The sequence below is a fragment of the Glycine soja genome, chromosome 7 (assembly GCF_004193775.1).
Source record: "Glycine soja cultivar W05 chromosome 7, ASM419377v2, whole genome shotgun sequence".
Classification (NCBI taxonomy): Eukaryota; Viridiplantae; Streptophyta; class Magnoliopsida; order Fabales; family Fabaceae; genus Glycine; species Glycine soja.
The window spans coordinates 36,078,173-36,103,375 of record NC_041008.1 but is presented as its reverse complement, the minus strand read 5'-3'; the positions used below and the strand labels follow the sequence as shown (position 1 = coordinate 36,103,375).

General features: G+C 33.7%; 1 protein-coding gene and 1 non-coding gene across 2 annotated transcripts; one reads left to right on the top strand and one right to left on the bottom strand.

The window, feature by feature from the left end:
- Positions 1-226: 226 nt before the first annotated feature.
- LOC114420796 lies at positions 227-333 on the top strand. The gene has a single exon (XR_003668429.1). It is a non-coding gene; the product is annotated as a small nucleolar RNA R71 (small nucleolar RNA).
- A 20,495-nt stretch (positions 334-20,828) lies between these two features.
- Positions 20,829-22,950, bottom strand: LOC114420629 (the record flags this gene model as incomplete). The annotated part of the gene is made up of 3 exons (XM_028386475.1): positions 20,829-21,132; positions 22,044-22,275; positions 22,694-22,950. Coding segments are annotated over 3 exons (684 nt in total), but the record flags the coding sequence as incomplete, so codon positions are not given.
- Positions 22,951-25,203: the final 2,253 nt, after the last annotated feature.

Below are 25,203 nucleotides of genomic sequence, written 5' to 3'. Positions count from 1 at the left end.
TTCAGATGATGCAGATGGGTTTGTAGCTACCTCATGCACTCCTCTAATGACTATGGCATCATTTCTGGCGCTAAACTGCTGGGAGTTGGAGGCCATCTTCTCAATTAAATTTCTGGCTTCAGCAGGAGTCATGTCTCCAAGGGCTCCACCACTGGCAGCATCTATCATACTTTTCTCCATATTACTGAGTCCTTCATAAAAATATTGGAGAAGAAGCTGTTCTGAAATCTGATGGTGGGGGCAACTGGCACATAGTTTCTTAAATCTCTCCCAGTACTCATACAGGCTCTCTCCACTGAGTTGTCTAATACCTGAGATATCCTTCCTGATGGCTGTGGTCCTGGAAGCAGGGAAAATTTTTTCTAAGAATACTCTTTTAAGGTCATCCCAGCTCGTGATGGACCTTGGAGCAAGGTAATACAGCCAGTCCTTCGCCACTCCCTCTAATGAATGAGGAAAAGCCTTCAGAAATATGTGATCCTCTTGGACATCTGGGGGTTTCATGGTGGAGCAGACAATGTGAAATTCTTTCAAATGTTTGTGTGGGTCTTCACCTGCAAGGCCATGAAACTTTGGAAGCAAATGAATCAGTCCAGTTTTAAGAACATATGGGACATCCTCATCAGGGTATTGGATGCACAAGCTTTCGTAGGTGAAATCAGGTGCAGCCATTTCCCTTAGAGTCCTCTCACGAGGTGGAGGTTGTGCCATGTTCTCAGAATATGCAAAATCAGAATGCTCAGAATCAAAATGCTCAAAATTATAATGCTCAAGATCAGGATGTTCAAAATCACCAATAACAGAATGCACAGATTCACCAGTTATGGAAGGCTCAGAATGATCAAAAGGTATAAAATGATGCCTAACTAATCTATGAAATGTCCTATCTATCTCAGGATCAAAGGGTTGTAAGTCAGATGGATTGCCTCTAGTCATACACTACATTCAGCATGCACACAACTAGTTGCCTTGTCATGTAAATAAAGGTGTAGGTTTGAACTACAGCTACACTCAAATGATATCCAAATGACTTGAAATTTTGTGAGCAACCCTATAAAATGATGAGAAGATAGCACAAAAAATTTCAGACAAAAATTCAAAGTCTAACTATGAAAGCTAAAAATGGTAGGTTAAGAAAAATAAGTGAATAAAACTTGAAAAATAAAAAACTTTTGACCGAATCACTTTTTTTGGACGATGGAGACCTCAGCCGGCCTACAGCTGGCTGCCACGGCGTAGGAAATTTTTTTCTAGTTATGGCCGTTTGAATTTTTGACAAACACAAAATTTGCTAGTTTTTTGGAACTTTCAAATCTGACCAAACTAAAGGCTCTAGCTATTTTTCCCATAAAATATGGATTAAAAGAAGTTACCACAAAAAAAATCAGCCAAAAATAACAACCCTAGCTACTAAAACAAAAAATCTCAAATAATTCAGCATGGGTGGTCGCTAAAATCCGTCTCTATTTGATTTCTACTACTACTCTGTTTTTGCCGCAAGCACAATCTTCACAGCAAAACACCCAAGACTGAAACAGGGGAAACGCTTAATGGGAAAACTGAAACAGAACACACATTAAACAAAATACCAGGACACTAAACAACACTAACACACATACTAACACAATACTAACAATTTAAACATAAAACACGAAAGGATTAAACATACAACACTAGCTAGCTATTATGAACCTTTGGACACTGCTCCCCGACAACGATGCCAAATTTGATCGAGGCCGTACCCGAATCAAATAAACATGAAAAATGCAGTAACTAGGAAGTGATCCTAGGTCGTTTCCCAACAAGCAATGACAAACCAAATGTTCATAATATACTTGTAGTAACAGTAACGATTGGGGGGGGGGGGTTTGGTTGTTTGGTAATTAAAGAGCAGAACAAGTAAACTGGAACACGAAACTACTAATATTAAAAATGGGTTTTTTCCTCTGATTCAGAAGCCATTCTCTTATCCTGGGTTATGGAGAATTCGTCCCTAACAGTCAACCACTTAATCCAACCCTATTTCAATTTACTAAGCGAAAATCAACTTAGGGTTTTCAATACGTGATTAGGCACCACATACACCAGTTAGCCCTTCGTCCATTAAGCATGAACGCAAGTTAGGCTCAGAGGCAATTAATCGAACACAAAGCATGCACTGATTAATATTCACGAAATTGGGATAACTGGTGAAGGGAAAACTGCCAAGAAACCACATTACAAGCGAAACCTCAAAGAGAGTTGGGCTTCGTCCTCAAAAGGAAACAACACCAGAAAACCTAGCCTTCCATGGATTCAAACAGAAAACGCAAATGAAATATGAACAGAAACGTAAATGAACAGAAACGTAAATGAATAGAAACGTAAATGAAAGTAGAAGAAGAAGCACGAATGAACTCGTAATTAGAAGCAGAAAATGGAAATTTGCATTAAGAACGAAAATTGTAACAAGGGAACAGAAAAACGTGAAAACCTAAAACCAAAGCTCTGGATAATGAAAATAGCATAACAGAATGCCCTGCACGAATCCCAAGGCAGCTATTTAAAAAGAGTCACTCAAAGTCACTGGGCCCTATTACAATACTCTGGCCCAAAACGAAATAAACACTGAACAACATAAAATAAAATTGCGAAATTTCCTAATTAGAAATTAACTAAGGTAAGTGTTGCTTTATTTGCCCTCTTCAAGTCCACAACTAAAATCCGGATTAAGCCCAATGTTTCATTAATTCCTGAAATTAGATTAAAAACATCAAATTAGCTAAATGAGCCCAAATAATAAAACTGCCTAATTAATTGACAATTGAGACCAATCAATAATTAAAATGGTGCAAAAAGGGTTTAGAAAATAGAAGAAAATGATGGCACATCAGCTCTACAAGAAGAAGCTATGGAGAAAGAAATTGCGCATGATGGCAATGGAGATGAGGGCCATTGAGCCCTAGTGAAGTTTTTCTATCCCCCTTCTTTTTATTGCTTTTATTTTTGTTTGCTTTTTTAAAATTTTTTATTTGTTTTATGTTTTGTTTGTTTAAGTAGAATAGTTTAGGATTGATGTTTAGGAAGTTTGTTTTAGTTTTTAGGAAACACATGAATTAGGAACATCACCCTTTTTCTATTGCAAACCCCACATGAGTTAAACAAAAAAAATATTTGAATAAAAGATTTGTGTGCTTAAATCATTCTTTGTGTGGTTGAACTCATATGCTGATTGTGAAAACCATTGAATTGATTGACTGAAAAGTGTAATGAGTTTGCCATGAATGATGTAGCTTGTAGACCTAGCTCGATGAATGAGTGAACCTTATATTGATACATATATTGAGAGCACTCTTGTTTCACACATAGTAGACTTTGACTAAATCTCTAGTATATTGATTGCAATTATATGCAGTGAAGTGATCAAGGCCATGTTTGCATGTTAAGCCTAGAGCCAAAAAGTCAATGCACCTTACTTTAAGCTTAATTGATGTATTATTTTCTAATTCCATAACCTTGAAATTTGTATGTTTATGTATCTGCTATTACCCTTAACTTAAAGGATAAGAGTATGTTTAGGAATTGGGAAAAGTTTTGAGTTTGGAGTGGCAATGCACCACTCAAAGAGAACAAAATAAAGGGTACCAATAAGTTATCATGCTAGAAAAGATTGAAAGTATTATCCTCATTCTCTCTTGTAAAGTATTGAAAAAGAAAACATCTAAAAAATAGAAAAATAAAGGAGAACAAGAGAGAAGCAAAGTAAAGAAAAAATCAAAAATTGAGGACAAAACAAGTATGTATGAAATTGAAAAATTAGGGGTAGCAAGGATTGGTAGGAAGTGAATGAAAATCCAATGAATAGACTAAATGTTTTCCTTCCTTTGAGTTACTTTTGAATATCTAGAAAAAACCAATTTTCCTTGTTAGCCAAGTCCCATTACAAGCCAAGAAAGTCCTTAGTGATATTTGCATGCATTTGATTTTTTGATTAACTTGAGATGAAAGTCAAAGTTGAATTGTGGTGTCTTAAATTATGAATTGAGTGAAACACTTACCCAAAGCTAAGTCAAAAGCTTAAGAGTGAAACACTTATTGTTAGGACAAGTTACTATGACATTAAATTTGATTGTCATTCTGGTTGCATATTTCTAACATTGCATTTGATTTTTTGAGCTAAAAAGTTGAATGTGGGCACCATACTTAGTTGATTGAAGCACATGAACATAAAAATTGTTAAATAAAGGGTAATGCAAGAAGAGTGTGTATGTAACTTGTCATTGTGTATCCTTAGTCTTTAGTTTTAATTTGTCTTTTGTTTTTGAATCCTTACATTTTTTAAGTAGCTTTTATTGTTTTAGTTAGTCTTGCTTGAGGACAAGCAAGACTCTAAGTTTGGGGTGTTGATAAATGTCAAATTTATTGGATTTTTATATGTATTTTGTGACGTTTATTTGGCATTTTATGTTTTAGTTATTTTTAGTGATTTTTTGTTAGTTTTCCAGCAAAAATATCCCGCTTAATTAAGTGTCAGAGCTCCAATGGTCCAAAATCAACAGAAAGTTCTAGAAAAAGAAATTACGAGAATTGTAAATTAAAGTTAGGAAAATCAAGAGCAAAATATTTTTCAAGAACAAATCAACGAAAGAAAAAGATAATTACTTGAATTAATTAGAGATATTATTTGTTTGTAATTTCTTGTGATTATCTCCTTAATTAAACCTAGTTACAATTCTATAAATAGGAGGCTAGACATTCATTGTAACAGTGTATAAGTCTCGAGCAATTCTTAGAATTATATTTTAGACTTCCACCTACTAAATGTTTGCATTACTACATCAGACACTTTAGGTTTCATTGTATTATTTTTATGAGTATAATTCCTTCCACCTAGGAAAGGAAATGATGAACCTTGTTTCACTTTAATTCTATCAATTCAATACTTCATCATGAGTTCTTTATTTGTTTATGTACTTAATGTTTTTATTTGATTGACCATTTTATAAATGAATTCAGGAATTGGCTTGCGCTTTGGTGAGCCTTGTTCAAACATGAACATGAATCAATTATTTGATTGGGATTATCTCTAAGGATAGAATAATTTTTGTTAAGTCTCTCCAATTCTCGACCATTAATGTTGATTACATGTGTCAGTATGTCCAAGGGATTGGGCATCGGGCAAATAGTTTAGAATTTGCGACCATGCAAGAGTTGGGGTAGAATATATTAATGAATTAGGGATGAGCAAAAAAGATGAGTAGATAATTATGAAGGTACAATGGATTGAACAAATTCCAAGTCCAAACCTAGACATTCATTTATCAAGTCTAGTATTTCTATCTTTAGTTAATTATTTTATTGTTATTTAATTTTGATTGCAATTTATTTTATGTTATTTATTTCATGACAATCACAAAACAAAAATACAAAAATCTAGTTCTTAGTTAAATTATTACATGAAATCCCTCCTTTATTCCTTTGGGAGACAACCTGGACGATAGTTCAATTGCTACATCATGATTGTGTTAAACTTGACCAATAAGTTGAATCTAACGTGAAATAAAACCCTAACAACTACTATAAAAGTTAATTCATATTTTGTATTATTTATTTAATTTTAAATATGTTTTAAAAAAAATTTATCCAATAAATATAATGATAAAAACATCTAATAATAAATTATATAATTTATTATTTAACATAGTTTTCCAACTTTTTTTAATCATTTTTTACCACATCAATAATTTAAAATTATAATGTCATAATATTTAAAATAAATTATAAAATTGTAGTATTATAATATTTAAATATGATATTATATTATAATATTCGTATACATTTATGTTTATAAAATTTTATTGGTATAATATGTACATAAATAAAATTATTGTGCTTTTTTTTAAATTAATGCAACAATTGTTTAGAAACTATAAGATCTCATTTTGAATTTAATTTAAATGTAATCAAAATTTAGAGGTCAAATCTTATATTTCGTTGGGTGTGCCCACCATAGGATAACAAAGGTATGTGGTATTGATATAGTCCTCAAAAAAAAATATCGTTATCATCCTACCAATGTATATCAAGAGCAACAAAAAAGTATATATTTCTTGGTGCTTGCTCTATTTTAAGTGTTGAGCTGTGGAGAATATATTTTTTCTGCGACGTTGTATACAAGCAATTCCTAATTACACAAACCTCACTGACATTCAAGAGCTAGAACACGATAAATCTAAGGCAACTCATGGATTCAAAATCCTATAAGAAAGATGTCATCATTCTCTGCCACAACTTATGTGAGTCCTCATCCTCGTTGCCCTATTGCCTTTCGTGATGCCATGAACAAGAAGTTTCTATGAACAAAGACCTCACTGGCACTCAATAGCTAGAACACGGTAGATCTAAAGCAGTTCATAGACTTGAGATCCGCATTTGTTTCTTCATAACATAATGATTTGATATTATTTTATTGATGATAAGTGGATTAGTATGATTGAATTGTATAGTTTTGTAGTATTTTCAAATTGATTATATTTTGATAATGAGTTAAAATTTTAAAATCTACTTGGCAAGAGTTTGCTTATTATGTTATCACAAGAGGCAAAGCACCAATGCCTTGTTACTTACAATGAATTTTTCAACAAAGTGGATAAAAAATGGGGAATATGTCTCTAGAAAAGCTAAGAACTTCATTTTAAGTATTTTTTTATTGATACTCTCTTTGTTAATTTGTTTGCTACTATTGTCTTGCTATTTAGATTGCAAACATAGTTGCAGACATAGACATAATCACTACAACAATCATTGCAAACACATATGCAAGCACAAATGGAGGACATGTAGTTATAGATGCAAGCACTGATGCAAGCACAAAAGGAGTTCTTTGGAAAAGAGATATCATCTGTCTTCATGAATCCAACACCATCATCAGACAAAATAAATGATAAAATTGCACTTTAATTTGATTAAATTTCTCTTTTTATTTATGTTGTAAGAGTCAACAATAGATGAGACTTGTTGACAATGTTTAAGTGTTTATTGTTGCATTTTATTTGTTATGCACTTTGATGACAATGTTTATTATTTAGTTATCTTGAAAGAGGACTAGTCAATAAGAGTTTGATGACAATGTTTAAGCATTTTTCTAATTGTTACTTTGAATCATGTTATCTTCAACCAGTTTGAAATTTATAATTTTAGCTAGCTTGAATCATAATACTTTTTAAATTTATTTTTTGTTGCATTAATCAAAACACATGTCAGTAATTATTTTAAAATAAAAATATAAAATAAAATTGAATTTGCAAAGGAAAAGAAAGAGATTTGTGAGAGAATAGCAATTGAAAGGAAATGGGCAAACTTGAGAAAAATTACGAGCAAATAGCTATAGGGAACAGCGAAGGCATAATGAATAAATAATTGTGAGAGAATAATGGTAAGGAACAATGAGGCAATTGCAAGGGACATATTGTAAGGAACAATGAGAGAAGAGCAACAATTTTTTGACAAACCAATTTGTGTAGGAAAAGAGATGGACTTGCGAAGGAGAAATTAAAGACAATTAAAACAAATTAGCGAGAAAAATTGACACAAATTAGAGAGAAAATTATTTATTTTGGGTCATCTATTTTGCGAGGGATTTTCCAAGGAAAAAGTGAGGGGAGTCATGAGATTAGTGAGGGAAATATTCCCTCGCTAATTAGAGAACTAATATAGCGACACAAAATTTCCTCGCAAACAATATTAGGGAGGAAAAATTCTCTCTCTAATAAGTGAAATTTCATGTACATGAAACTTCTTTTTTTATTATTTTTATTTAAATTATTTTAAAAATTATTTTTGGGAATATTGTAAGAGAAAAAAGGATTATGCACCAACAGTGTAAAAAGTTTTACATAGTCATCTAATCTCAACTCACCATGTATGGTAAGTTTGTTGAGATTTAAAATGATTATCTTATAGTAATTCAAATGGTGATTTGTGATTGGATGATAATGTAAAACTGTTTTATATGGTCAGTGCAATAAAGTATTAAACTCACATTAAAATGTAAGCAGACATATTTTTTTAAAATAACCGATAATGATATTCCCACGTTATATTCCTGGGAATAAAATTCCTAGAAATACAAAAAAGATTTCGTGAAACAAAAACCCATTAATTGTTAGCCTATTAATTGTTGTTAATGGAAGGGATTCAAACTCATTATCTCTCCCTCCTCTCTTTCCCTTCAACCATCAAGTCAACCTTATAACTCCCTGTACTTTATAAGAGATACTTTTGTACTGCGTACAAATTTTGAATTCCAAAAATACGACATGTTGACACTACTAGAAAAAGCATTTTCCACATCGGTTCTTTAGCACATTTCACGACGGTTATGGAACCTCTTTGAAGCCACAGTCGTGGAAAACATTAACTTTTCATGACGATTTTTAAACCATCTTAGAGTCTCAATTATTATATCAGTTCTCTTTGAAACCGTCTTAAAATGTGTTTTTTTGTTAATGGACACTTTCTAAGATGATTCTTTAAAAATTGTCTTAGAATTCATCTTACTAAGACGGTTTTCTAAATAATCGTCGTAAAAAGTCAACTTTCTAAGATAGTTTTTTAAAGAACCATCTTAAAAAGTGTCATTTTTTTCAAAATCATATTATATATATTGATGGATGCATGGATAGATACATAATCACACTTTCTAAACTTATTGCTATAGCAAAAAAAAAAAGACAATAATACTTGCATTAAAAACATAGCAATATGGCAGCATCAATATGATTCTACAGACTGAAAAAAATGACAGTAGTATTCAAATGTTGAATCAATTACCCTAGTTTATCATATTACCCTCTAAGTGAATGCAACTAAACCCTTTCCTCAATAACAACCCTATGCGTGGTGACAGTCAAACATAGTATAGGTAGAAATCTAGTGGGTAACACATATCAAGCCCATTATTAAAGAAATAAAAAAAAATAGAAATAACACCTAAATACTAACATACAAGTACATCTATTAATGAATATTCCAACATAACATTAGCTCCCAACCATAAACACACAAAATCAATTTCTTCTATGCATGCTCGTGAATAGATGCTTTCTAATACCTCAAAATCAGCAATAAGTTCTTGTATTTAGGGTCAAATATAAATCTTCAATTTCTAGCATAACTTTTGTTTTTCACTTGCAGTAAAAGATTTTAATAGATTACTAGAAAAGTGGCTTGATATAGTTTAACAAGTGATCAAAATTAAATCTTTTAGGAAGGATAGCAATAGTTAAGCCTGGATTTTTTTAAGGGGTGGTAGTAGTGGAGGGATAGTGACTTTTTTTAGTGAATTAACTCTTCATTCAAGATAAAAGGAAGCATATAGAGACTTATTTTAGGTACAAGGAAGATTATGAAATAACGTACTTATAAAAACTATACCCAAAAAACAAGTTAGAGGAATAATAATTAAACATGGGGACCTAGGCCATCAACTTTTCATGGAAGATAAAATACAGGTAAGGAAACTACATGCTAGCTGCAAACTAGGAAAAAAGGATACACCTAAACAAAGGTCATAAGCCATAAAATTAGAGCTTTGGTTACATATTATTGAGGAATCTGGAAGTCTTGAGGATGTATCAACATATCAAAATATGGCAGAGTCAGGACAATTATATATGTATTGATAGAATAAGATGCATGGAATTTCAGATTTCAGTTGTCTAATAATAGTTAATCTAACCACTAATACCTAGACATTTTTGTAAGATAATAACTTTTAAGTATCATTTTACCACAATAATATTTACTACAAAAATTTGTTAATAAAAGCAGGCTCCAAACGAACCTCACTAGTACCCTTCTTAGCTTTCAATGTAGTAACAACGTCTAAGCACTTTTCAATATTTGGTATCTTTGCCTGATAACCACCACAAACAAAAATTGTCACTACAATAGGTTGATTAGATGTGTAAAGAAAAATTTATGAGAACCTCAGAGAGACAGAGAGATAGTAACTTTAGATGAATTAGTTAATGTTGGACATTTTTTACTGAAATAGAATAAAAAGACAACTAAAATATTTTTCTTGTTTTACTTGAAATTTAGAAATTAGCATTTTCTAGTGAATCAATAAGATGATTTTACATTATAAATCAATATTCTACTTCAATTTATAAAGCCTAGACATTTAGGAATGACCAAAGTTCAAAACATATGACATGACAACTTTGGATTGGAGTCTAAATCTATTAGCCTACATACCATAAATTAATACGACTCAACTCAGTCATGAACCCAACTGATTGTTCTGATTGTAGCCCATGTATATTTTTGAAAACTATAATATAAAACCTCATGACACGAGTCCCAAGATAAATAATATTCGTATGTTGCAGAGCAAATAGCTTGCTTCATCCTGTCCAATAGACACCTAAACAGGCATAAAACTTTCAAATTCAAACTTCCTCTTTCACAAGTTAAAAATTCACTCAATGCTATTGATTCTAATTTGGAATATAATAAGATTGTTTTTTGGTCTCAGCAAGAAGGAAGACAATTTTATTTTTTATATTTTAGTGTGTATTTTTTTTTCACACATTACCAAAAAGTTTGACAACTTATTTTTTATGGGAAACTTTGGAATCATGAGATCTAAAATTGGTCAAACTGACTGATGACTTATTGTTAGATTATCGAGAACAAAAGTTTAAATTTTAAGTTTTAAGTATGGGGGTGAAAGTAAATAAAGCTTGTTCCACGAAAAGACACGACTTATTAAAAAAAACGAGCAAAAATAATTAGTTCTCAATGTGATCACATGTTTATTAAATTAATTTGCACCTACCAAAAGACAAAACATTGATTTGGCTTTATAGCTCACCCAATAATTTAGCAAGCTCAAAATAATTTCCTGCCCTTCCCATCTATGTCATGGTTAATTATACATAGAACTATAGTAAACATTGTACATGTACCCATAAAAATCAAACCAGATTGGAGGCAGCAAAAATAAGCAACAGATAAGCGCAACCATATGCGTATAATGATGTGACATCTATAAAAATCTCATCACCAAAATGAAAAGCATATACTACTATTATTTTTCCTTTTCTTTCTTTAGAGTAAAAGATATCATGGAAAAAAAACCTATAAAAAATACATCAACTATCAGATGAGCAAAGCTTTGTACTATCCAATGAGACCCCACTATGATGACCACTAGCCAAACAAAGAATTCAATGATATATTTTCAAAAAATGAGTAAATGTCACTCATTGATGCAATCCTCACTAGGAAGGCACCAGTCACTAGAGCCATGAGCAAGAGGCTCCAAGAGGATTGGGCTAGAGCTGCTGAAGAAGGCCCTAGGGTTCTCATGAACCTCAGGGTAGATTTTTTAGCCCATGGGCCAAGTTTGGGTCCAATTCTCTTTGTACATATTAGACTAGGATGTCATTATATTTGGTCCTTTTATTTAGGGCTCCATATTGTAGGTAGGGTACCCTAGAAATATAGCATTTTTCAGCCCTTGTATTTTAGGGCACCTAGACTAGTTTCTGTATTAGGGGTAGTTTTGTAATTTTACATGCACTAAGTGAATATTTGATGTGTGTTGGGAAATAAAATTTAATTGAATTGGTAGAAGCTCAATCCAATTAAATTTTAGAGGGGGAGGTGAGCATTTGCTTACTACACCCCATTGCCACATCATATAGTCACACTTTGTGCATGTCCTTCATGCTTTACATGCCTCATGACACCTAAGCATACTTAGTGGAGAATCTTGGAATTGATCTTGGATTAGTGGGCTGAAACATAACTAAAATTCACTAATCATAATTAGTGAAATTTTGGCTCCAAAGTTTGGCTCCACAAATTCAAGTGAAATTTGAATTGAAATTCAGATTTCCCTCCAATTTTATGACACTTAGCCTATAAATAGAGGTCATGTGTGTGCATTTTTTTCAACTTTGATCATTTGAATATTAACTTCAGATTTCAGAGCTCTTTTAGAGTACAAAATTTCGTGCTCTTCTCTCCCTCTCCCTTCATTCATCTCCTTCTTCCTCCAAGCTTTTATCCATGGCCTCCTATGGTGGTGAGCTTCTTCTAGACTCATCTTCTCCTTGAAGTGGCGTCTCCTCTCTCTCTTCCTTCTCCATTCCGCTGCCATTCATCTTCCAAGAAGCAAAGAAATCCATTGATGAAGAAGATCTTAGGTCTACAAGCTCCAATGGAGCTTACATCATGTGGTATCAAGAGCATCTTCATCTAGGTGATGTTCTTTTGCTTACTCTATCTTTTTGTTTGGTGAATTCTCTTTAATTCCTTGTTCTTCATCTTATTCTCCATGTATATCCTCCATTGTCTTGTGATTTGGTTCTGTTTAGAGTAGATTCAAAAAAACAAACCGATTAAATCTTAGATCTACACTTGTTCTTGCATTTCTATGGTTCAAATTTTGTAGATCTACTCTTGAATCATGTTTTTGTGTTGATTTTAGGTTCTATCATTTTTTCATTCATAATATTCTTGTGCTGAACCTTAGATCTAAATGTTCTTCCAAAATATTGATTAGAAAAAAAAACACAAAAATCTAAGTGTAAATCACTTAATCCATGTTGTCTTAGAGTCATGTTTAGTCATAGTAATTGTCACATTATGCTCTAAGTTTGTGTTGAATTTTTATTTTGTTTATTGAATTCTAGATACATTTGTTCATGTATTCTTGTCATTCTTAGCCTCTCTTTTGAATTTTGAGTCTAATTCATGCATGTTATTTAGTTCATAACATGTTCTAAATCAATTCCTAGAAGTAGTCGTGTTGTTGAACTCTTTTTTGTTTTCTAAGATTCCTACATGATGCCTATGATGAAGTTGAGTTGTGGTGCTGAGTTGTGGCTGGATTTGTGAATCAAATAAGTCTTAAGTTCTCTTGAATTGTGTTATTCAAGATAATTGAGAATAATCAAACACAAATTGTAACTATCAAAGCCTTAAGCAACATAAACACTACTTTTGATTTTTAGGTTGAAATCGCTGGTGCTGGCAGCTTGAACATACGAAATTGTGTAAATTACTGGGAATTGTTCACTACGTGTTTTGAGCTAAAATTTTTACTGAATTTTCTAGACATCTGGACCAAAATTATAAAAAAAGAACCAAGTGATTTGTATTAAATGAAAAAATAAGAAAAATCACACAAGTTGGAATAAAAATCAGTGTCCAGGAAAAAAAAGTGAAAGGAAAGTGTGCTTGTTGTTTTGGCTCAAAATTTGTTCTATAATTGGTGTCTATTTTATACCAATCCTAGTTCTGAAATTTAAATTGAAAATTTTTGTGAAAACAAGTGCCAAAACTAAAGGTTTCTTGAGTCTTTTTTTTTTTTAGTTTTTCTACTCTACTCTAGAGCCATTCTAAGTTTCTCTTTGAGTCCTAGCTTGCTTTTTTGTGCATTTCATTGCTTTAATTGTTGAATAATCCTTGAAAATTTGTCTTGTTAAAACTCTATTGGTTTAGCTTTCATTTCATTTTTTTTGTCTTTGGTTATTGCTTGTCTCTTTGTTTCCTTGCTTGTGAGTTGCCATATAGGGAATTGGAAAGGAGGATTGGTGCCATATCTTGAAGAATTTGAGTCAAGAAGCAAGGGGCCAACCACCTTAAGAGCTATTGGAATAAGAAGTACTCCAAATTGAGTGAAACACTAAAGAGAGAATAGCCACCACAATTGAGGACTTTTTTTCTTTGTAATTTTGTAATTGGCAATTTGCTTTGCTTTCAAATTTTGTAACAAAAAGGCCTTTCATTGGAAGTAAGTTGGGAGCCTCCACTAGGTCACCCTACTTCCATTTGTGTGTAATAATTTTAGGAAATTTCCCCTTAGGATAGTGAGTGTTTTGTTGGGAATCTTAAATGAGGTCATCCAAACACTCTTAGGATCCGCCTAGTTTGCATTTCTTGCACTTTAATTTCTTGCTTACTTTCATAGCTTATTTCCTTTACCCTCCATTGTCAAATCGCCTAGATAGCTTTCCTTTTACCAATTAGTTTTTACCTTATCTTTCACACCTCTTTTAGTGTTTATTTTGGCTAGTTTCAACCATAGTTTCTTTTACCTTTTGTTTTCAAACCCCCAACAAGAAAGAACCATAACTTAGGAACCAACATGAGTCTTCATTCTTCATCTAGTGTTAATGGTGAGGGTTCTACTCCTAAGGACCCCTTGTATAAGATATTAGATGAGTTGAGATCCCTTAAGTTGTGGAAAGAAAAACAAGAGAGAAAAGAAAAAGGAAAAAAAGAGTGGAAGAAATAAGTCAAGATAAAAGAGAGAAAATAAGAGAGAAAGAAAGAAGAAAAATAATGAAAGAAATGAAAAGAGAAAAACATGCCTCCTATAGTAGTCATGACTCTTGCAAGAGTTTAAGTGAAGAACTTAGCGACTATTGTAGAGGGCGCCATAGTTCACATACTAAACACCATTCCCAAAGAAGAGAAAAGGATAGAAGGCCTCAAGAGGTTAACATTAGCTTCCCATATTTCCATGGAAAAGATAATGTTGAGGCCTACTTAGATTGGGAAATGAAGGTTGAACAACTCTTTGTTTGCCATCATATTAGCGAAGAGAGAAAAGTTCCATTGGCTACCCTTAGCTTTCAAGGGTATGCCCTTTATTGGTGGACTTCCCTTATTAGGGAACGAAGGATTCATGGGGATCCTCCAGTAGAGTATTGGAATGATCTTAAGAGTGCCCTTAGGAAGAGGCATATTCCCTCCTACTATGAAATGGAGCTTATGGACAAGCTCCAAAGGCTTAGACAAGGGAGTATGAGTGTTGAAGAATATAGACAACAAATGGAACTACTCCTTTTAAGAGCTAGACTTAGGGAGGAGGAAAGAACAAGCATAGTTAAGTTCCTTAGTGGGTTTAATATGGAAGTGAGGGACAAGGTTGAACTCCTTCCATATAGGGACCTAGATGAGCTAGTCCAACTTTGTATAAGGTGGAGCAACAACTTAAAAGAAAACCTTCTTCAAAATCTTATGGCTCTAACTCTTATCTAAGGAAGGACCAAGCCCATGGAATTTTAGGGGCTGCACCTTCAAAACGCAAGGAAGATAAGGGTAAGACCATAGAGAAATACACCCCTAAGACTTGTTCCCAAGAAAAGACTAGCAACATTAAATGCTTCAAATGTCTTGGGAGAGGTCACATTGCCTCTCAATGCCCCACAAAGAAAACCATGATCGTGAGGGGTCAAGACATTTATAGTAGTCAAGAGGAGACTACTTCTTGCCCTTCCTCTAGTGGAAGTGAAGATGAAGTAAGGGGTGAAGAGTCTAGTGAGGAAGTCTACCCCCATGAAGAAGGTGACCTCTTAATGGTTAGAAGGCTCATTGGAGGTCAATCTTGTGATCTATCTCAATCCCAAAGAGAGAACATCTTTCATACAAGATGCAAAATTTTAGATAAAACTTGTTCTCTCATTGTGCATAGTGGGTCTTGCTCTAATTGTTGTAACACAAGATTAGTTTCCAAGTTGAACCTCACTATCTTCCCCACCCAAAACCTTATAAACTTCAATGGCTTAATGAGCAAGGGGAAATGATAGTTAACCAACAAGTGAAGGTACCTTTCTCTATTGGGACATATAAGGATGAAGTTAATTGTGATATAGTTCCCATGGAGGCAGGATATATTCTTTTAGGAAGGTCATGGCAATTTGATAGGAAGATCATTTACAATGGCCTAACTAATGAGATTACCTTCACCCATCTTGACACTAAATTTGTGTTGCATCCTCAAACACCTTCACAGGTGGCCAAAGATCAACTAACTATGAAAGATAAGAGGGATGAGGAAGAAAAACTAGAAAAACAAAAGAAAAAGAAGGATAGTAAGGCCTTGTCTTCAAAGGCCAAGGGGAAGGAAAAAAGAGGAAAAGGATTCCTCCAAGAAGATTGTTAAGAAGGAAAATCATTTTGCAACAAAATGTGATATTAAAAGAGCAGTCCTTCTTAAACAATCTTTCTACCTTCTCCTATCAAGGGAAACATCCCTTAGCACTGCCACAATTCCTACATTTGAGACCTTACCCCCAAAGGTCCAAGAACTCTTACATGAATTTGGTGATATATTTCCCAAAGAGATACCCCCTGGGCTACCTCCTTTAAGGGGAATAGAACACCAAATAAATTTAGTCCCAGGAGCAAGCCTTCCTAATAGGCCAGCCTATAGGACTAACCCTTAGGAGACTAAGGAGATAGAGTCTCACGTTAAATAATTGTTGGAGAAGGGTAGGGTCCAAGAGAGCCTAAGCCCATGTGTTGTGCCAGTGTTGTTGGTACCCAAAAAGGGTGGTACTTGGAGAATGTGTACAGATTGCAGGGCCATCAACAACATCACTGTAAAGTATAGACACCTCATTCCTAGACTAGATAATTTGCTTGATGAGTTGTATGGTGCCAACATCTTTTAAAAAATTGATCTTAAAAGTGGTTATCACCAAATCAGGATGAAAAAGGGTGATGAATGGAAAACAGCTTTCAAGACTAAGTTTGGTTTGTATGAATGGCTAGTGATGCCTTTTGGGCTCACTAATGCACCAAGCACCTTTATGAGGCTTATGCATCATGTCTTAAGGGATTTCATAGATAGATTTGTAGTTGTTTATTTTGATGATATTTTAGTGTACAGTAGGAGCCTAGATGATCACTTAGGACATCTCAGGCAAGTTCTTTCAGTCCTTAGAAAAAACACCCTCTATGCAAATATAGAGAAGTGTACTTTTTGTGTAGATAATATAGTTTTCTTAGGGTTTGTAGTTGGTAGAAATGGGGTCCAAGTGGACCTTGAGAAAATCAAGGCCATCCAAGAATGGCCCACCCCAAAAAGTGTAGGAGATATTAGGAGCTTCCATGGGTTAGCAAGCTTTTATAGAAGGTTCATTCCTAATTTCTCTACAATTGCATCACTTCTCAATGAGTTGGTGAAGAAGAATGTGGCATTTACCTGGGGTGAAAAACAAGAGCAAGCCTTTGCTTTGCTCAGAGAAAAGCTTACTAAGGCACCTGTTCTAGCTCTTCCTGACTTTTCTAAAACTTTTGAGCTAGAATGTGATGCCTCTGGAGTGGGAGTTGGAGTTCTATTGTTACAAGGTGGGCACCCTATTGCTTATTTTAGTGAAAAACTTCATAGTGCCACCCTCAACTACCCCACCTATGATGAAGAGCTTTATGCCTTAATAAGAGCCCTCCTAACTTGGGAACATTACCTTGTTTCCATGGAATTTGTCATTCATAGTGATCATCAATCACTTAAGTGCATTAGAGGGCAAAGCAAGTTAAACAAGAGGCATGAAAAATGGGTAGAGTACCTAGAGCAATTTCCATATGTTATCAAATACAAAAAGGGAAAAACAAATGTGGTAGCTGATGCCCTCTCTAGGAGACACACATTGTTTTGCTCCCTAGGAGCTCAAATTTTAGGATTTGATAATATTAGGGACTTGTATGCTTTAGATGAACATTTCTCTCCCATTTACAAGAGTTATGGGAAAAAGGCCCAAGATGGATTCTATTTGGCTGAGGGGTATTTGTTCAAAGAGGGAAAACTTTGCATACCCCAAGGATCCATTAGGAAATTACTTGTGAAAGAGAGCCATGAGGGTGGGCTCATGGGCTACTTTGGGATACACAAGACCCTTGTCTTACTCAAAGAAAAGTTTTATTGGCCCCATATGAAGAAAGATGTCCATAAGCATTGCACTAGGTGTGTGGCTTGTTTACAAGCCAAGTCTAGGGTGATTCCTCATGGGCTATACACACCCTTACCCATCCCATCTACACCTTGGGTAGACATTAGTATGGACTTTGTCCTTGGGCTTCCTAGAACCCAAAAAGGTGTAGACTCTATGTTTGTGGTGGTGGATAGGTTTAGCAAGATGGCACACTTTATACCATGCCACAAGGTGGATGATGCTTCCCATATCTCAAAACTCTTTTTTAGGGAAATTGTGAGTCTCCATGGTTTGCCTAGGACCATTGTGTCAGATAGAGATGCTAAGTTCCTTAGCCACTTTTGGAAAACCCTATGGGTTAAGCTAGGAACTAAACTTCTTTTCTCTACCACTTGTCATCCACAAACTAATGGGCAAACAGAGGTAGTGAATAGGTCTTTATCCACCCTTTTAAGGGTTCTTCTGAAAGGCAACCATAAGTCTTGGGATGAGTATCTTCCTCGTGTAGAATTTGCCTACAACAGAGGGGTTCATAGAACCACCAAGCAATCCCGTTTTGAGGTTGTCTATGGGTTTAATCCCCTGACACTATTAGACCTCATTCCCCTCCCACTAGACACTTCTTTTATACATAAAGAAGGGGAATCTAGGTCAGAGTTTGTAAAGAAGTTGCATGAGAGGGTTAAGAACCAAATAGAGAACCAAACAAAGGCGTATTCAACTAAAGGAAATAGAGGAAGAAAAGAGCTAGTTCTTAATAAGGGTGACTGGGTTTAGCTCCATCTTAGGAAGGATAGGTTCCCTACTAAAAGGAAATCCAAGCTTAGCCCTAGAGGGGATGGACCTTTTCAGATTTTGGAGATGATCAATAACAATGCCTATAGGTTGGACCTCCCAGAAGAGTATGGAGTCAGCACCACTTTTAACATTTCTGATTTAATTCCTTTTGCAGGTGGAGCTGATATTGAGGAGGAGGAATTAATAGATTTGAGGTCAAATCCTCTTCAAGGGGAAAGGGATGGTGCAATCCTCCCTAGGAAGGGACCAGTCACTAGAGCCATGAGCAAGAGGCTCCAAGAGGATTGGGCTAGAGCTGTTGAAGAAGGCCCTAGGGTTCTCATGAACCTCAGGGTAGATTTCTGAGCTCATAGGCCAAGTTTGGGTCCAATTCTCTTTGTACATATTAGACTAGGATGTCATTATATTTGGTCCTTGTATTTAGGGCTCCATATTGTAGGTAGGGTACCCTATAAATATAGGATTTTTCAACCCTTGTATTTTAGGGCACCTAGACTAGTTTTTGTATTAGGGGTATTTTTGTAATTTCACATGCACTAAGTGAATATTTGATATGTGTGTTGGGAAATAAAATATAATTGAATTGGTAGAAGCTCAATCCAATTAAATTTTAGAGGGGGAGGTGAGCATTTGCTTATTACACCCCATTGCCACATCATATAGTCACACTTTGTGCATGTCCTTCATGCTTTACATGCCTCATGACACCTAAGCACACTTAGTGGAGAATCTTGGAATTGATCTTGGATTAGTGGGCTGAACCATAACTAAAATTCACTAATCATAATTAGTGAAATTTTGGCTCCACAAATTCAACTGAAATTTGAATTGAAATTCAAATTTCCCTCCTATTTTGTGTGACACTTAGGCTATAAATAGAGGTCATGTGTGTGCATTTTTTTCTACTTTGATCATTTTAATATTAACTTCAAATTTCAGAGCTCTTTTAGAGTACAAAATTTCGTGCTCTTCTCTCCCTCTCCCTTCATTCATCTCCTTCTTCCTCCAAGCTCTTATCCATGGCCTCCTATGGTGGTGAGCTTCTTCTAGACTCATCTTCTCCTTGAAGTGGCGTCTCCTCTCTCTCTTCCTTCTCCATTCCGCTGCCATTCATCTTCCAAGAAGCAAAGAAATCCATTGATGAAGAAGATCCTAGGCCTACAAGCTCCAATGGAGCTTACATCACTTATTAGGGTGGGCCAGAGATGCAAGAAACATATGAGGAAATAAACCAATGATATCATATGCTAAATAACATTGTAATTAATTTAAAATGATATGTTATCTTGTAATGTGTATTGTAAGTCTCAAAAGACCTAAAAATGAATGTGCAATCTTTTCCTTTGTAACATTAGGATTTCGACCCTAATATAGACACTTCACATTTCATGTAGAAGTTATGCTACCTTAAACCACTTCAAAATGATAAAAGTTACCGATCTTATAGTTACTCAATAGCAAACAAAATCAGGTTGTCTAAGCCTCTTGTATGCGGCATTTTGTGTCCAGTATAGATAGAGTCATGCTTCCCTAATCCTTGACAAAATAACCATAACATTATAATGTGTCTGATAAAAAAAGCCTGTTTGAGAAATATGGTGTTTTTAAACACTTATAGCTTAGTCATTTTCCATTTATTTTCTTCTCATCATTTTGCTTTTAAATTATACTTTTCTAGTGTAATCAAACTGTTTCATAAGCCCTAGTGGATGTGCTTTGTCATACTTTCAAAACATCAACTAAATCACAATTGATTATAAAGGTTATGATATATTCCAACTCGTAGAGGACAAAAAGGCAAGAAAACGAGTTTGCTTATGACATTTTTTTTTCTAAATCAAGCATCGTATATACATTTTTTTGGTTAACCTACTCATTTGGTTCCTATAGTTTCACGATTCGTACATTTTAGTCCCTATAGTTTGTATTTTAATTCTCTTTTAGTCCATATAGTTTAAATTTGGTGTTTTTAGTCCTTATAGTTTGTATTCTTTTTTAGTCCCTATAGTTTGGAAGTGATCGTTTTAGTCTCTATAATCTGTATTTTAATTACCTTTTAGTCCTCACTACAAAAAAATAGATAAAAATAATTAGCTACAAATTAGTTATAAATTATCAACTATTTTTTTATTACAAATTATCTTGCGATAAATTAGTTACGAATTGCTTGCTAATATTTTTGTAGTTAATTATAATTGATAATATTACTCATATTTTGATGGTAAGGACTAAAAGGAAATTAAAATATAAAGTATATGGACTAAAAAGACCACTTTCAAACTATAGGGACTAAAAGAGAATTAAAATGCAAATTATAAGGACAAAAAACCACTTTCAAATTACAAGGACTAAAAGAAAATTAAAATGTAAAATATAGGGACTAAAAAAACCATTTTAAAACTATAAGGTACAAATGATGAAACTATAGGGACCAAATAAGTAATTTAACTTTTTTTAATAGTAACATACCAGCTAAATTAACATCTTTAGCAATATCATTTTTCCCATTTTTAAACTTTGCAAGGTGTTGATGATACTCTTCAAGCCCTTTCTCCAACCTTTCAATGAACTGGCTAGTATGTTCAAGGGACTGCTCATACCTATATTTCTCCAAGGCCTGTAAAATTTTCACAATAAGATAGAAACCATAAGTCCATATGCTTTATGCTAACAGAATACAACCAAATACTTTCTCAACATAATTTATTCCCAATGGAAAACTATGAATCAGCACTTTGCAGGTTTTAAACTTATCTAATCCATCAAAGCGCCAATCTATCCATTTCTCATAAGACAAACATTGGGCTTACTAGTACAAGTTTATCTAAATAAAAGAGGATCAATCTCTCAATAGAAAACAAAACATTATAGCTTCAATTCACTAGTGTACATGAGGCATGTGACAGAGCAAGTCCCCAACATTAGTATTAGCAGCAATATCTCAAGGAATAACCTGAAGTAGTCTTCAAACTTTCATAGCTAACTATATTAGTCAAATGCAGTAAAAAATAAATGAAATGAGCATTATGAAATACTACTAGTCTAAATTTAAAAGGCTATAAAAGATGCAAATCATTCCTATCAACCCAGTTTAAGCTCATCAATAAAAGATGATTGCCATAATAACTTGAATTTTTTTATTTGAATGGTTTTTATCCTTGTGTTATGTCAATCCTCTAATATATTGCAAGTTTGCTACATACATCACACTTCCATGTGCTCATGTTCAATATGTTTCCTTATTTTCAAGGATCCTAATATTCTGCCTAGTTAGGAACCTTGTCCCATTCACAGGGATTTTATCTTTTATCTTTAGAGAGTTTTTTGTTCTCATATAATTAGGATTAGGACTATAGTATATATTAGTATAAATAGGACAATTCGATTAGTGTCTTGTATCACGTCATAATACAAATTCATATTATTTTGAGTGTCTCCCCGACTCCCCTATAATTTCAACAAAAATACCATAATATATTTATCACTAAATACATTTGGTCAATGAATAACAAATGCAAAGGAAATTACCTTCACTTTTGATAATGTATTTGGAGGTGGCATTACTTCCGGTTCTACATAGTTCTTTCCATGGTAAACAATGATAGTTTCTGGAGGGGATTTTGCTACATCAAATTTTCTTAGCTCCAAGTTTCCTTTTGCTTGGCCTTTAGAATTATAAGTTAAAATAAAAGACTGCAAGTTAGAAAAGGAAAAATTAAGGAGGAAAGGAACAATGCCTCTTTCCAGCCTATATGAGGCACTAAATCATGTCCATACTTATGAGGGGAATGGCCAAGTTCAAAACAGAAAGATATGTATTATCAAAGCTGATGTATATTTTGATTTTACACTGATAAGCTAGGTAACGAGAAAAAACAATTCATAGTAATGTTTGAAAAATGTAACTTAATAGAAACTTCCCCAAATAGAAAATAGAATTTCATGGAGGTATTTCAAATACAAATTTATATGTAGCAACATTCTGGTTATTCCAATGCCCATACATCAAAGAAAAGGGGAAGCACATTAATTTAGTGAATACCAGAACAATGTCCATACCATTGTTACTTGCTAAAATACTGGTGGATATCAAAAAACATAGATGATAAAATCATAATAGTAAATTATCAACAACATTGAAGCAAGGTACAACAGCTACAGGAAAGAAAACTTTAAACTAAAAATTATAGTCGCAATGATATCCAACCTTTTCAAGCTTATATCTAATTCTAACTTCTAGATTTGGGGAAATCATCTTTTTCTTGGCCTTCAAACGATAGAACCTAAGCTCATAAATACATTTGGTCAATGAATAACAAATGCAAAGGAAATTGCCTTCACTTTTGATAATGTATTTGGAGGTGGCATTACTTCCGGTTCTACATAGTTCTTTCCACGGTAAACAATGATAGTTTCTGGAGGGGATTTTGCTACATCAAATTTTCTTAGCTTCTCAACCAACCAAGTTTCCTTTTGCTTGGCCTGTAGAATTATAAGTTAAAATAAAAGACTGCAAGTTAGAAAAGGAAAAATTAAGGAGGAAAGGAACAATGCCTCTTTCCAGCCTATATTTAACTTTTTTTGTTCAACTAGCTCTTCTTTCCATAATTAATATCATTGGACTTGTCTAGAGAGAACCATACGACATTATTGTCAGTTTTCAGCTCAACTGATTCATTACTAATGTATATGGTAGGGAGCCAACTTCCCAGAATATCATGGCTTCCAAAGATATTTGATCTCTGCATTAATAAAAAAAGAATGTGCAATGTCGAGTCCTCTAAATATGGTTTTAAAAATAAACTAGAATATAGCAATGGTTATTGATAGTCAAAGGAGATATATAAAGAAAAATCAAAAAGCTCCAAATGGAATCTACACACAATGATACACAATAGGCAACATTGAAATTAAAAACAATCTAATCATAGAGTATTCAAATCAATCCTAGAGATAATCTTGACTCTTTGACAAATATCGTGGTTCAAGAAGAGAAATATATCCAAATTCACAAGCACGCTCAAGAGAGTGATCTAGAAAGCAACTCAACCATTTATCACTACACAAGAAAATTTATAAAATCAGGTATCATAGCCCAAATAAAACAAAAATTGCAAACATCAAAGCTCGTTTACCTTGTAGCTTATTCCTTCTCCTCCTTCTTCTTCCTCATCCCATTCTTAATCAATCTAAAACCTTAAACATGCCACCATTAGCATCTCTGCATCTTCAGAGGCTCTTACTTCGTTCTTATTCCTTATCATTTACTTCTCCCTCTCCAATTCAACCTCTTCTCTGTTTCCCCGACAACCCTCTTCCCATCTACATTCCCAAACCCTCCTCACTCCTTCTTTGCTCTTCATAATCATAAATTTCTCATCGAAAAACCCAAATGGATCAAATTGTGCACTCCTTCTCCTCAAATCAAAGAGCCAAACTCAGGCGCTCTCTCTGTCTCGTCACTCCTCCACCTGAGCTTCTCCCACATCACTCCAACCCTTAATTTGATTCTCCAAACCCTAAACCTCTCCCCTGAAGTTGGCCGCATTGTATTAGGGTTCCACCAATGGCTCTCTTCCAACCCCCAATTCTCCTAGACGGACGACAATTTTTCCTACTTCGTCGACTACTTTGACCGCCGTAAAGACTTCAAGGCCACGCATGACGCCCTATTTGTCACCTCCCCCGCCATCAACCCTAAAACACTAGCCTCCGTGATCGACCGCCTCATTCGCGCGGCTCACCTTAGCCAGGCAGTTCAGTTCTTCGAGCGAATAGAGAGAGACTACGGGGTGAAGCACGAACATCCTAATGCGTGAGAATGAAATTAAAGGAAAAACAGATGGCTTTCGAAGATAGTTTTTTAAAACCATGTTTAAACATCCCTTTCAAAGTTGTTTTTTTAAACCATCTTTAAAATCTTGTTTTTAATATTTGTTCATGAAAAAAATTGATGTCATAATGTGTTCTCAAATATGGTTTTGAGAAAAATGTCTTTAAAAAGTTGTAATTATTTATAAAAATGCCACCTCATCTTGAAAGATATTGATTTTTTTAAAACCGTCGTAGAGGATGATATTTACAATAGTGTGAGCAAATATTTATATTCTAGATTATCATTAAATATTAATTTTTCTTTTACTACAGTCAAAATATCGTATTCTATTTATTAAATTATATAATGGGATAAATAATTAAAATAGTTACATAAAATATGCATAACTCTTTAATTCTTAAGAAATTTATCTAAAAATTTCCAATGATCAATCAAACAATTCCCAGGAAATATGATCCCTAGGAATCATAATTTCAGGGAATGGAAAAAAATTTCCCCTACCAAAAAGACCCCTAAATGAAAAGTTCTTTTTTAAAAAATCAAATGAAAGCCTTTTAATTGAACTTCAGTATTTTTTATGAAAAATATAAATAATTAATTTTGCATCAGTTTATCCTAAATTTAAAATATAATTTATATATATATGTTTAAAAATAATTATTTATCAAAAAATTTAATTATAATATAATTTATATATTCAAATATATTTATGTACTTTTCTTAAGTGTGGATATATTTATTTACTTTAAATTTTGATTATAAATAAGTTAGACAAATCAAAATCAAATTTTGGTTATGTCAACAAACTAAATTCAAACTTTCAGCTCTACTCATTTAAATTTAGATAAATCA